The 14851-nt window shown below is 45.3% G+C and overlaps 3 protein-coding genes across 3 annotated transcripts; all 3 read right to left on the bottom strand.

Moving 5' to 3' along the window:
- Window positions 1-1164: 1164 nt before the first annotated feature.
- LOC112548938 (olfactory receptor 6C75-like) lies at window positions 1165-2109 on the bottom strand. Its single transcript, XM_025195748.1, has one exon. It carries the CDS (start codon window positions 2107-2109, stop codon window positions 1165-1167), a length of 945 nt encoding a protein of 314 aa, XP_025051533.1.
- Window positions 2110-7143: 5034 nt separating this feature from the next.
- Window positions 7144-8088, bottom strand: LOC102381618 (olfactory receptor 49-like). The gene has a single exon (XM_006039163.1). The coding sequence runs from the start codon at window positions 8086-8088 to the stop codon at window positions 7144-7146; it is 945 nt and encodes a 314-aa protein (XP_006039225.1).
- Window positions 8089-12235: 4147 nt separating this feature from the next.
- On the bottom strand, window positions 12236-13217 carry LOC102381375 (olfactory receptor 6C74-like). The gene has a single exon (XM_006039162.1). It carries the CDS (start codon window positions 13178-13180, stop codon window positions 12236-12238), a length of 945 nt encoding a protein of 314 aa, XP_006039224.1. The 5' UTR covers window positions 13181-13217.
- Between the last annotated feature and the right edge of the window lie 1634 nt (window positions 13218-14851).

The following is a 14851-nucleotide window of genomic DNA, read 5'->3' as shown; positions in this document are numbered from 1 at the left end:
GCATCTGGGTATTAAAGTCCAAATTCTATTTCACCTTGACTTACACCTTAGTGGTACGTGTATACCTGTAAATTAGCAAAGAAAGTGTACCTTAAGCAGATGATAGATTCTGTTTCCACCATTGTTTCTATACTACCTATGCCATTATAGCGGTGTATTCTCTGGGGCCAAATAAGATCACTCAGGTAGGTATGTACTTGGTGAAAACATGATAGGAAAAACAAGATGTGACAAACCACTGTTTGATGGAAAAGCATGAGTACTACCCCATCGCTTTTGCACAGTAGTGTAGAAGACAGCCCAACTACCCTTAACTCCAATAGCCAACTGATTGAGACACTTCCCTAGGGAGCTGAAAGCCAGCGATTCTATCAACACTTTGAATTCCTAGCAGATTAGACACAGACGTAGCATTTAAACAAGAAAAGGAAAAAATGTGTTTGGAATTCCTAATGAGTATCAGTTCAAGTTGAAAACTATAATCAAATACAAAGAAATGGAAATAAAGAGAAAAAATTAAAAGGGGCCTGCCAGAGCTGGATTCCCAGTTACCATATTATTTTAGACTTTTGCTAAAATATTTGTATCAATGAAAGACACATTTCACCATCATTTTACTATCTTTTAAAAATACATGACAAGAAGTTACTCAATTGTCTTCAAATCAGTGACACTAATCTCAAAAACAAGAGGGAATCAGAATCATGTTGAGAAAAAAAAATGTGGTTTTAAATGCAAAGCCCACAGAATGACAAAGTTCCTTTGTGCCCTCAAGAACTGTGAAAGCCTGAAGAGGTTCAAATAATGTATGAGTATATTATTATTGCTATATTTTATTAACAGGATTAAAAAATACTGTGAAATGTAGCATAAGGAAAAGGAACACAAAATGGTAAAACAAAACAAAAAAATGGAAGCTGATGCCCTTGTTAAAAAAGAACATTTTCTGGAACTCTACTATTTCAGTAAACCATTCAAAGTAGCAGAAATTCCTGCAGAATACTGTACCGCTCAGAATAACTCATGACAGAACATGCTGACATTATCCTTGTTATGACTTACAATTGTCCTGAAGAACAGGAAGAGAGCACCAACTAGAGAGGGGAGAGACAGGAAAAGCGAGAAAATAATTTCCTTTTGCTTTCCACCCTTGGTATGAGCCCATTACATTTTTGCACCTTTTACAAACTTCAGCATCTGACTGATAGTGTCTTCCAAGGCTTCTTTGACTTGCTTGTTCCTCAGGCTGTAGATAAAGGGATTGAGCAGAGGCCCCACAACATGATTGAAGACAGCTACCATTTTACTGAGGTCCATTCTGCCACTGCCCGTGGGGGAGAGGTACATGAAGATGCAGCTGCTGTATGTGATGGTGACAACAATGAGGTGGGAGATGCATGTGGAGAAAGCTTTCTGCCTTCCAGAGGTAGAAGAGATGTGCAGCACTGCGGAGAAGATCTTGATGTAGGAGGTGATGTTAATGGAAAAAGTACCTAGGACACTGCCTGTGGCCAAAAGGAAATCAAAGAACTGTAGGTTTTGGGTATCTGTGCAGGCAAGTTTAACCATTGGCATGCTATCACAGTAGAAATGATTAATGATGTTTGGGCCACAGAAGGGCAAATGAGCCAGCAGAATAAATGGGACAATAATATACAGACAACTTGTAATCCAGGAGCCCAGCACCAGCTGGGTACACAGCTGATTGCTCATGATAGAAGCATAATGCAGGGGCTTGCAGATGGCCACATACCTATCAAAGGACATGGATGCCAGCAGAAATAGATCGGCAGTGCCCACAGTGACATAGAAAAAGCATTGGGCAAAACACACTTCCCAAGATATCAACTTGGTACCTGATGCCAGGTTGAACAGAGCTCTTGGGATGGAGGTGGAGATCAAGGCAATCTCCAGGACTGAGAACTTCCTGAGGAGAAAATACATGGGAGTTTGGAGGCGGTGGTCCAGCAGGGGGATGGAAAAGATGACAAGGTTCCCCAGCAGGGTCAGGAGATAGATGACAAGAAGCAGAAAGAAGAGCAGGATCTGCAGCCAGCGAACGTCCGTGAAGCCTACAAGGATGAACTCTGTCACTGTTTGGTTCTCCATACAGCTGCGTTTAAAATCTCATATACTCATGGATACAAATTCTTATGATTTATGGCAATTAGGAAGGAAAATATCCAGGTTACTTATATTGTCTTTGCTAACTGGCCACCATTTCTCTTAGTGTGATAACTGTGTGCTGTGAAAAAATAAACTAACTGTGATCATAGAGAGTGTTTCTTATGGTTGCTACACATCACAAAATGGCTCCTTCTTGTTTCTAGTATCTATGATTACTTTTTCTTGTCTGCTGTTATGACAATTCCTTTTGAGACCAATTGATTAATGAGCAACACAATCGCCCTGGGACCACTAGAACAACCTTTGGTGATTGTCTCCTTTGAAAGACTCGCGGACTTAGTAAAACTTATTTTTCCTCCTACAGTTGAAGGTGGATATTTTTCTACCTGAAGTTTTTTGGTGTTTTTTGGTGTTTTTTGTTTTGTTTTGTTTTTATGTTGACCCAGAAAATTCTGGGGGCATTTTTCAAGTTTTGTTCCAATGCCATTATCTTAAATATATGGACAGTGTGGGATTTCATTGCCAAACCAAGTGAAGGCATAGACTCAAAGGGGCTAGAGTCATGTTTAAACTGAAAAAAAAAAGGTAGAATTCTCTCATGAATGGGATACGGGAAATGAAGTAATGGTCAGCTGAATTCTAGGCTATAATTCAGCACATTAGAGAAAAATGGCAATTTTGGAAATAACACATATTCAAATAGAGTAGCATTACATGGGCTCCAGTCCTCCTCTAGAAGCTGGTCCCTGTGTATCCAAAAAATAGATGAGACCACAAGGAAACATAGGAGCCTGACAGTCCATAATACAATGACACACAGATGCCTCTGGCAAGGAGAAGGTCCTGGATTCCAGCACAGACTATTGCTTTTAATGGGTCAGGAACTTCCTCTTTGTGTTTACCCAGGGGTGGTGCAGCCAGGCCCAAGGTCAGTGAGGACCTAGTCAGAGAACTTATGGTAGGAGTAGACGTGTTCAAATCAGCAGGTCATGACGATCTCCAACCCAGATTGCTGAGGGAATTGGCAGAGGTCATTGCGGGACAACTGGCACAGCTTTAAGAGCACTCATGGTGCTCTAGCGAGGTGCCAGAGGACTGGAAAAGGGCCAGTGTGGCCCCCATTTTCAAAAAAGGGAGGAAGGAGGACCCAGGAAACTATAGGCCTGTTAGTCTTGCTTTGGTCCTGGGGAAGCTCTTCAAGAAAATTATCCAGGAGCACATCCGCGAGGGACCAGCAGGGGAGATTATGCTTAGGGGCAACCAACATGGGTTCATTAGAGGCAGGTCCTGTCAGACCAACCTGGTGGCCTTCTATGACCAGGTCACAAAATCCTTGGATGCAGGTGTTGCAGTGGACGTAGTTTTTCTGGACTTTAGGAAGACCTTTGACACTGTTTCTCAGCCTATTCTCATTAAAAATTTAGGTGACTGTGGTGTTGATGGCTACACAGTCAGTTGGGTTGCAAATTGGCTGGAGGGCTGCACCCAGAGAGTGGTGGTGGATGATCTTATTCGACCTGAAGGGATGTGGTCAATGGGGTTCCCCAGGGCTCGGTTCTCCGGCCTGCACTGTTCAATTTCTTTATTAGCAACTTGGATGAGGGGGTGAAAAGTGTCTTGTTCAAATTTGTGCATGACATTAAGATGTGGGGAGAAGTGGAGATGCTTATGCTAGAGAAGAGGGACAGGCTATGACTAGATCTGGACAAGTTACAGGGGTGGGCAAGGACAGGATGGGTTTCAATACTGACAAGTGCAAGGTACACACCTAGGGAGGATGAACCAGCAGCATACCTACAGCCTGGGGAACTCCCTTCTCATCAGTGCAGAGGCAGAAAAGGATCTTGGAGTCATTATTGATTCCAAGATGAACATGGGTCACCAATGTGGGGACACAGTCAGGATTGCTAACTGCACCTTGTCATGCATCCACAGATGCATCACGAGAAAGGCCAAGGAGGTGATCCTCCCCCTCTATGCGGCACTGGTCAGGCCACAGTTGGAGTACTGCATCCAGTTCTGGGTGCCGCACTTTAGGAGGGATGTGGCCAGCATCAAGAGGGTTCAGAGGAGGGCCACGCGCATGATCAGGGGGCAGCAGGGCAGGCCCTACAAGGAGAGGCTGTGGGATCTGAACCTGTTCAGCCTTCACAAGAGAAATCTGAGAGGGGACCTGGTGGCCATCTATAAACTTACCAGGGGGGACCAGTGGGGAATGGGAGAGACCCTGTTTCCCCAAGCACCTCCCAAAGTAACAAGGAATAACGGCCATAAGCTGTCTGAGAGTAGGTTCAGGCTGGACATTAGAAGGCAGTACTTCACAGTCAGGGTGGCTAGGATCTGGAACCAACTTCCAAGGGAAGTGGTGCTGGCTCCTACTTCGTGGGTCTTTAAGAGTAGGCTGGATGGTTACCTAGCTGGGGTCAGATAAGCCCAATGTTCTCTCCTGCCCATGGCAGGGGGTCAGACTTGATGATCTTGCTCCCTTCCAACCCTACGTCTACGAATCTATGAAGCCCCGGGTAGGTGGCACCCCCCAGGCAGGGGTCGTAGCAGCACTCGGCGTCAATACCATTTTGGGGTTTTTTTGGTGTGGTGCCTTCACTTTTCCCTTGCTGAAGACTTCCTCCTGGCCCCTCCTGTTTGCCTGCCTGTGCTAACGCTGGCACAAACACCGGCACGCCCTTACAGCTCCCTGCTGGCTCAACTAAAAGGGATCCGGGGGGCTTCCCCTCTGGATCCGCCCCAGCTGCGCAGACTCTTCTGCTCCACTTACCTTAGGGGGATCAGCTGCTGCTGCCCCCGCTGCTGCTTCTGCTGCTGCCGTTGGCAGCAGGACAGGGCTGTCCTGCCTCTCCACCACATCCCCACTGCCCCATGGGGCAGTGGTGGCAACAGAGAGCTGGCCCAGGTAGTCCTGCGTGGACTCCAAGCAGATGCCACAGGAAGGGCTGGCAGTGGCAGGAGGAGGGGCTGCTTTTCCCCCCAGCGCTCAGCTGCAATTTGTTTGTTGCTGCCACTTCCAGCCTGGGGCTCTCACTGGTTCTGGGCTTGCCTGTCAGGCTGAGCAACAGTGGCAGTGGGGCATGAACCTCTGCTGAGTGGGAGAAAAGTGCACCCCCCTCCTTGCCACCTCTGGGCAGTGTTTGCTAGGGGAACCCACATCGCACCAGGCTCTGCTGCAGCTCCTTTGCTGCTGGCTCTGTGCTGCCCAGCATGGCTGCTCCACATGGCCACTGCTGCCATGCTGGGCAGCACAGAGCTGGTGGCAAAGGAGCTGCAGCAGCGCCTAGTACAGAGCGGGGTCTGGTAGAGTGCCCAGTGGTGGTGGGAAGGGGGAGATGCTTTTCTCCTGTGCTCAGCTTCAGTTTGTTCATCACTGCCACTGAGAGCTTGGGCCCCGTGGTGGGTGCAGGCTCCCCTGATGGGCAGAGCAGCAGCAGTGGTGAAGCACAAACTGCTGCTGGGGCAGGGGAAATGCAGCCCCTCCCCTCCTGCCACTGGTGCCCCCCGGATCCCTTTTAGTTGAGCCAGCAGGGAGCTGTAAGGGCATGCCGGTGTTTGTGCCGGCATTTGCACAGGCAGGCAAACAGGAGGGGCCAGGAGGAAGTCTTCAGCAAGGGAAAAGTGAAGGCACCACACCAAAAAACCCCAAAAATGGTATTGACGCCGAGTGCTGCTACGACCCCTGCCTGGGGGGTGCCGCCTACCCGGGGCTTCATAGATTCATAGATGTAGGGTCGGAAGGGACCTGAGCAGATCATCAAGTCTGACCCCCTGCCACGGGCAGGAGAGAACATTGGGCTTATATGACCCCAGCTAGGTAACTATCCAGCCTACTCTTAAAGACCCACGAAGTAGGAGCCAGCACCACTTCCCTTGGAAGTTGGTTCCAGATCCTAGCCGCCCTGACTGTGAAATCATCCCCTCCCACTGCTGGCAGTACATGCGGTAGCTGCCCAGAGCCCATGCAGGGCTTTTCTGGCTCTCTGCTGTGTCCCCGCTGAGAGTGGGCACAGAAGAGTGGGCACAGACAGGAGACTGCCGTGGCTTCCTCTGGGTCCTCCTGCCCTTGACTGCAGTCATCTTTGACAGGCAGCGGGGGGCAAATGAATATTAATTTTCTAAACTTTTTAGGGGACCCACGGGCTGGATAGAATAGCCTGGTGGGCTGGATCCAACCCATGGGCTGTATTTTTCCCATCCCGGTGTAGAAAGCCTATTAAGTTTTAAGGTACTGTACTTAATGAACTTTAAATAAAGTACAACAGTTACAGCACCTTATGAAATGCCTGCCCTGCATGTGTATAGGCACCTGACATTTTCCTTCTACAAAGGCAGCAGGGAAGCAATTTTAAATCTCTTTTATAAATTCACAATTTATAAAAAAGCTGAATTCCCACTTACCTATAATTTTAAAGACTTTTCCTAAAATCTTTGTAGGAATGAAGAAGTGCACATTTAACCAACATTTTACTATGTTTTTAAATACATAACAAGGTACTCTATTGGCTCAACTCAGTAACACTAATCCCCAAAATAAGATGGAATGAGGTTCACATTGAGAATAATTGGGGTTTTCAATGCCAGGCACACAGAATAACAAAGTTTCCCTCTGCCTTCAGCAACTGTGAAAGCTGGAAGTTGGACGCGCCATTAATGGGTGTACTGTTATTATTGCTATATTTTTTTAAACAGGATTAGAAAATACTGTGAAATATAGCATAAGGAAGAGGACGAGAAATGGTCAAAACAAGCAAACAAACAGAAGTTGATGTCCTTATAAAAAAACATTTTCTAGAACTCTATTATTTGAGTAAAACCACTCAATGTAGCAGATATTCCTGCAGAATACTGTACCGCTCAGAATAACTCATGAAAGAATATGTTGACATTATCCTTGTTATGACTTACAATTGTCCTTAAGAACAAGAAGAGAGCACCAACTACAGAGGGGAAAGACAGGAAAAGTGAGAAAATAATTTCCTTTTGCTTTCCACCCTTGGTATGAGCCCATTACATTTTTGCACCTTTTACAAACTTCAGCATCTGACTGATAGTGTCTTTCAAGGCCTCTTTGACTTGTTTGTTCCTCAGGCTGTAGATAAAGGGATTGAGCAGAGGCCCCACAACATGATTGAAGACAGCTACCATTTTACTGAGGTCCATTCTGCCACTGCCCGTGGGGGAGAGGTACATGAAGATGCAGCTGCTGTATGTGATGGTGACAACAATGAGGTGGGAGATGCATGTGGAGAAAGCTTTCTGCCTTCCAGAGGTAGAAGAGATGTGCAGCACTGCGGAGAAGATCTTGATGTAGGAGGTGATGTTAATGGAAAAAGTGCCTAGGATGCTGCCTGTGGCCAAAAGTAAACCAAAGAACTGTAGGTTTTGAGTATCTGTGCAGGCAAGTTTAACCATCGGCATGGTATCACAGTAGAAATGATTAATGATGTTTGGGCCACAGAAGGGCAAATGAGCCAGCAGAATAAATGGGACAATAATATACAGACAACTTGTAATCCAGGAGCCCAGCACCAGCTGGGTACACAGCTGATTGCTCATGATAGAAGCATAATGCAGGGGCTTGCAGATGGCCACATACCTATCGAAGGACATGGACGCCAGGAGAAAAAACTCAGCGGTGCCCACAGTGATGTAGAAAAAGCATTGGGCAAAACACCCCCCACAAGATATGAGCTTGGTACCTGATGCCAGGTTGAACAGAGCTCTTGGGATGGAGGTGGAGATCAAGGCAATCTCCAGGACTGAGAAGTTCCTGAGGAGAAAATACATGGGAGTTTGGAGGCGGTGGTCCAGCAGGGTGATGGCAATGATGACAAGGTTCCCCAGCAGGGTCAGGAGATAGACGACAAGAAGCAGAAAGAAGAGCAGGATCTGTAGCCAGCGAACGTCCGTGAAGCCTACAAGGATGAACTCCGTCACTGTTTGGTTCTCCATACATCTGTGTTTAAAAGCTCATATACGCATGGGTAAAAATTCTAATGATTTAGGACAATTAGGAAAGAAAATAACCAGGTTACTTGTATTGTCTTAGCTAACTGGGAAGTTTGCCTCAGATGTGATAATTGTATGCTGTGAAAATATAAATGAATTTTTGTTCAGAGACAGTGTTTCTTATGGTTGCTACACATCACAAAATGGCTCCTTTTTTCTTTTTATGTCATTTCTAATATCTGTGAATACTTTTTCTTGTCTGCTGTTATGGCAATTCCTTCTGAGACCAATTGGTTAATGAGCAGCACAATAGCCCTGGGGCCACTAGAACAACCTTGAGTGACTGTCTCCTTTGAAAGACTGGGGGACTGTAGTAACACTTCTTTTTTTTCCCTAGAGATGAAGGTGAAATATTTTCTAGCTGAAATTATTTTTTTATATTGACCCAGAAAATTCCAGATGCAATTTTCTAGTTTTGTTCCAATGTGAATATCTTAAATATATAGGAAAGTGTCATATTTCACTGCCAAACCTCATGAAGGCATACACTTGATGGGGCTAAATAAATTTTTAACTGAAAAAATCTAGTATCTTTTCATGGAGGGGATACGGGAAATGAACTCACGTTTAGGTAAATTCTAGCCTGTAACTCATCACATTGGAGAAAAATGGCTATTTTGGAAAAACAAACATGTTCAATATGATAGCATTACAGGGTCTCTGGTTCTCCTTTAGATACTGGCCCCTGGACATCCAAAAATAGAGGAGATCATGAGGAAACAAAGAAGCCTGACAACCTGTGATTTAATTACATGCATTTGCTTCTAGCAAGGAAACGGTCCTGGATTCCAGCACAGACCCTTGCTTTTAATGGGTCAGGAACTTCCTCTCAGCTACTCGCTCATCTTGTCTAATGAACATTAAATACAAAGTGTAGTGGCTCAGTGTCAAAAGGAGGGCTGAAGAGGGCACAAGGTATTTCCCCACCTGTTATTCTTAGGACTTTGTTGGGAAGTCAGAATGATGGAGGTTCAATCTTCTCTGCATCTCCACCTTTTTGGACAAGTGACCTATTATACACTTAGGCTAAAACACACAAAGGCCTCCTCCTCCACGTTTTACTCACTATCAGTTTCGGACTCATGTTCATGTGCACATGTATGGAGTTTGGTAACTGCCCGGATTGAGCAGAGTCATATGTGCACAGCATTGAGTTTGGTAACTGCCCGGATTGAGCACAGTCAATGAGCACAGCATTGAGCCTATGCATAGTAGTTATGTGGATGGTTGTACGCTTACCCTGTACAAGGAGTAGAATGTCAAAGTGTGCATAAGTGCAAAAAACCTCAATTATGCCACTTGAGGTGTGTCATTTGGGTATATGAGGTGAAATAGGATAGTGCCCCATTGTAACAGGAAGCCAAAGGCTACATTAAGGGGAGAGCATGGCAGGCTAAGTTTGCCATGTGGGCTTGGCAGCTGGGCAAAACCAGCTGCTAGAAAGTAAGCAGGCCATGGACAGCAAGGCTAGAAGCTACTACTGGCAAGTGGGGGTGACTGTCCTGGGGCTAGCTGCTTTGCAGTAAGCAGCCAAGAGGCTAGCTGCACAGAAGGAAAGTCTGAATGCAGCTGGATTAAGTTGCAGCAGAAGCGGGCAGACTGGCTATCAAGCCAAAGCAGATACCCTTACGCGTGGCTGGGGAGCCACATGGCAAGAAGGGGTGAACCTTTGGGGCACGTAAGCCCAGTGCCCGAGACCAAGTAGACAATCTGGCCATGCCCGCAGCAGGGAGAAGAGCTCCAGAGGTAGGTGACTTGCAGTGGGATGGATTGTAGTTGTGCAGCAGTTTGCTGGTATTTATGTTGAGATTAGGTTTGAGTCCAGAGGACCAGGCTGTGGCTATAGGGCAGGATGGAGGCCCATAAAGGGATGCCTGGAGGACACTCTGGGTTAGGCAGCATAGCCTGGGGTCAGGGACCTTGGGGACTGAAGGCTGGTGCAGGGAAAGCGGCCAGGGCCAGGGCCGGGAACCCAGAGGACTGAGGGCTAGGGCAGAACTACAGCAACCGAGCTGGGGTCAGGGCCCCCAACCGAGCTGGGGTCATGGGCAGTTTTATTGACTGCTCCTGTTTTTAAATACCTTTAGAGCTTGGCAAGAGAAAGGCAAGTGAGTTTCAGAGCCCATGCAAGAATTGGACTTGAACAGAAGAGGTGGCTCTGGAAATAATTGATTATTTAGGACCACGGTTTCAGTGGGGAGGCCACAAGAAAGCTAGTCATATTAGCCCTGCTACAATTTTGTGCAAAGTGAAGTTACAGATTTTGTTGATTTTTGTGCATTTGTCCTTTTCATGTGGACATAGAGAAAGGACAAAGGAAATTCAATCACAGCAGCAGGGTATGGTTTTACCAAAAGAACTATCTCCATATGTATTCCTTTCAGAGGGGGCCAAATTGTTTCTACCACGAAGTAACTTGTGGCAAGCATTTTTCTATTGCAATACTGTGGGTAGTTGAAGTCAACACGGAGAATTTCTTGACTAGTTACTTGCAGTAAAACTTCTTGTGATTCTATTTCATGTATTTACTATGTGATAGTTTTCTTTCACAGCCATCCTTCCCCTCAGTAGGTGAATCTATCTTCTTCCAGGGGAGATCAGTGTTATTACCACTGCTCTGAGTGTCTAAAGACCAGGTTTTACTCAATATATTAGGTGCCTAAGTGCAATCTTATTCTACCTTGATCAAATCCCAGAAACAAAAACAGGTAATACTTAAAGCGGCTCGATCTTGCTTCTCCTCATTGCTTAGGCTTAAAATGAAGATGGCAATATATTACAAGAGTAGATGCACAAAGAAATTTGCAGGGACTTGGACAGGGTAGAACAAAATCACATCTGGGTGCCTAAGATGTTGTAGACACACCATAGATAAACTTGAATCTGGGCTGAACTGACTTGTCCAGTGACACTCACCAGGTCTGGGGAAGGACCAAACAAGGGCTCTACTGGCGTACTGTAATCTCCTGGACAATGTCTGAGGTGCTAGACAGTCCTTCTTCTGCATGCACATAAGACAGGGTTTCTAAATTCCCCGTACATAAAGTTACAGTAACTGCTAATTACCATCAGGCATGCTATTTCCTTTCCTTGGAGGAAATTTGGAAGCAATGGTAAACTTCTTTCTTACGTACATGATAATTATACATTGTCAGGTATTTCCATGTAAGTATATTCCATTCAGATTTTTTAATTGCTCATGTTGGACATCTGTCAGAATGAAATGTCTTTATTTTTAAAACAGACTTGAAGAAAAATGCACTAAATTTGAAAAGCTCTCTCCGTCTCAACTGATCCATTAAAAGATATCACCCACAAAAGTCCTATCCTCTTGATTTTGAAAACAGAGCATTTCAAGCAACTGTACCTTATTTGGGTTTCATTTCATTTTGCGTTGCTTCTTGTTTTCTGGTAAGGGTTATCTTGTGGATAATACTAATAACCACCATCATCCTCACCATTATTATCACGAGACAAATATACCAGAGCTATTTGAGAGACTTGAATTGCCATTACCATAATTTTTAACACACATTCCTTAAAGTAGTTAAGGGAAATGATGAATTTGGCTATATTTTTTAACTATCTAACTGAATGAAACAGATCTCGATTCCAAGGTGGAATCAGATTGATGATGGAAAAAAAACCCGGAGATTTTAACTCGAAATCCTAATGGATCACAAAATTCCCTAGGTCACCTTAACATGACTGATGCCTAAAGACCTGCACAGTCAAATTGGAGAGGCCAGTTACTTACAGGGTGAATAAATATGGTGGATCATAATTTAGTGCCATGAGTATGTTTGAAATCACAGAAAGAGTGACACCAGGTTCTGATGCCCTTACCACTTTCTCTGTTCCTCGAATAGACTCATTCACCTTACTAGTATCTGAAAAATCCTGCATGGACAATGTGACTAACAGCCCCTCTTCATATTAAAACTCTTTTTGGCTGTGACTTTCTTTATAAACAAAAAGATGCAGAGAGAAATGGAAAGAGAGAGATGGGAGGAGTATACACGTGCACATACATACACACTCACATACAGATTTTCTTTACTCCTTTCCTTTTCACCCCATATCAGTTCCCTCACAGTTTCGGTTTTTTGGCAAGCATCATAGTTCGTCTGAATGCATCCCTCACGGCATCCTTGACTTGCTTGTTTCTGAGACTGTAGATGAAGGGGTTGAGCAGAGGGGACACCGCATTGTTGAAGAGAGCCACCCCTTTACTGAGGTCCATTCTGCTGCTCCCCTGGGGGGTGACATACAGGAAGATGCAGCTGCCATAGGAGAGTGAGACCACGGTCAGGTGGGAGCTGCAGGTGGAGAAGGCTTTCTGCCTCCCCGTGGCTGAGGGAAGGTGCAGCACTGTGGAGATGATGTTGACATAGGAGAAGAGGGTGATGGAGAAAGTGCCAACTATGCTGCCTGTGGCCAAAAGGAAAATCAGTATTTCTAGATACTGTATATCCATGCAGGCCAATTTAAGCAATGGCACGGTATCACAGAAGAAATGGTCAATGACATATGGGCCACATAAGGGCAACTGGAAATATATAATGAATGGGGAAATCACATACACAGAACTGAGGAGCCAAGAGCCTAGCACCATCTGTCTGCAGAGCTGGCTGTTCATGATGGAAGCATAGTGTAGTGGCTTACAGATGGCCATATACCGATCGAAGGAGATAGCTGCCATCAGGAAAAACTCAGTTGTGCCAACAATGACATAGAAAAGGCACTGGGCAAAACACCCAGCTACAGAGATGGATTTGGTGCCTGACACCAGGTTGAACAAAACCTTGGGGATGGTGGTGGAGGTTACACCAATCTCCAAGAAAGAGAAGTTCCGGAGGAGAAAATACATGGGGGTTTGTAGGCGATGGTCCACCAGGGTGATGGAGATGATGACCAGGTTTCCAGCTAAACTCAGGAGATAGGCACAGAGCAACAGAAAGAACAGCAGGATCTGGAGCCAACGAATGTCTGTGAAGCCCATGAGGATAAATTCTGTCACGGTTTGGTTATCCATAGCCCTGTGTGCATTAACCTCATTCAGACATAAGAAAATGCCGGTGGCCTATGATAAACCAGAACAAAATAACTGCCTAAGTCTCAATTTTTCAGTTACCAAGTTGTAACACCTCACTTTGCAATCCATGTCTTGGAAAGGAGCCGAGTATGAGATGGTTTCTAACTATTGCTATTTGCTGCCAATAGCTCCTCCTTGTTTTTTATGTATTTATAAGTTCTATAATTTGCCTACCAGCATGACACCACCTTCTGAGACCAATCAGCTAACAAGCATGGCCATGTCCCTAGGGCGTTAGGAAAAATTCTCCCAGAAGTCTTTGAAACTTGGCTATTTTATTTTTTCCTTCCTGGGAAGAGATATTATCTTTAAAAGTTTTGGGGGTTTATTTATTTATTTGCCATTGAATCAGAAATGCTTTTTGTTATTTGGCTCAGGTAAAATATCTTGAGGTAAAATTATGGAAGATTGTGGGGCTTCAACAACAAGCCAACCACTATTTTTTTTCCCCAGGCCAAGGGCCTGAATGAATTATTTCCATGAAAAGAAATGCACTTACCAAAACATGAAACATTTTGGTGCATGGGTTTTATTGTGAAAACAGAAACCATACCAATGACCATTTTTTTTTTTTTGGATCCAAATAAAACATTTCTATTTTTGGCATGTATTTTTCTGGGCAACAATAAAAACAACTCCCCATCCATCTGGGATTTCATAGTTTACATTCATATTATTACATAATATATAATGCTATTTTATATGTCAAGTTTAAATTATACACTCTTGGTTAAATACATATTTTAAATACAATATTTCCACCTTGAAATGACCTCATTAAATAATTACATCTATAGACTTTAATGGAAAATAATTCCAGAAAAAATCAGAAAAAGGAAAATAATTCTGCATGTAAAGCATGAGAATGAAAAATGTGATCCCTGCAAGTGGAAATGAACAATCATATACTTTTTTTTCCATTTATAAACTTAGACCCTTGGGACCCACACTGCCAGTCAGTGTATTTTAACTGCCCTTCTGCATCTGAAATTGACTGGGGATTTGAATGGCAATGATTGTTTTTAAATGAATGGATATAATGAATGAACAGTTTTCATGAAGGCGCGAGTTTTAATGAATGACAACTTGGAATCTCACTTCTCAAATAGGCTCGGAAGCGGCGAGAGACGCGCGGGTGAAAGCTCGCTGCGCCCCCGCTCCCCAGAAGCCCCCCAAAACCTTCAAGCAGCCGCGGAGCCCCCCGCCGACCTCCAGCACAGCCGGGGTAAGCGGGGCCCGTGGAGAGAGGGGGCTAACCCCTTAGTGTGTGTGTGGGAGGAGAAGGCTGAGTGGAGCCGGGCCGGGTCAAGCCCCGCCCAGGCCCCTACTTGGCCCAGCCCCCCAGGGAGAGAGCGAGGAGAGGGGTACTCACCTGTCCCCCTCCAGTAGGGCAGGGTCCCCCAAATCCCGGGCAGGGCCCCCTTATTGCCCTAAGAGCAGCTTCCTCGACGGCAGGCCCACTGCGCATGCGCGCAGTTTAAAAGGGCCCGCTGACCGGGAAAAAAGCTCAGTCAGGCTCGGAAGCGGCGAGAGACGCGCGGGTGAAAGCTCGCTGCGCCCCCGCTCCCCCGAAGCCCCCCCAAAACCTTCCAGCAGCCGCGGAGCCCCCCC

Source organism: Alligator sinensis, unplaced genomic scaffold, assembly GCF_000455745.1.
Source record: "Alligator sinensis unplaced genomic scaffold, ASM45574v1 scaffold1768_1, whole genome shotgun sequence".
Classification (NCBI taxonomy): domain Eukaryota; kingdom Metazoa; phylum Chordata; order Crocodylia; family Alligatoridae; genus Alligator; species Alligator sinensis.
The sequence above is the reverse complement of the archived record's forward strand: the minus strand, read 5'-3'. Positions and strand labels throughout refer to the sequence as shown.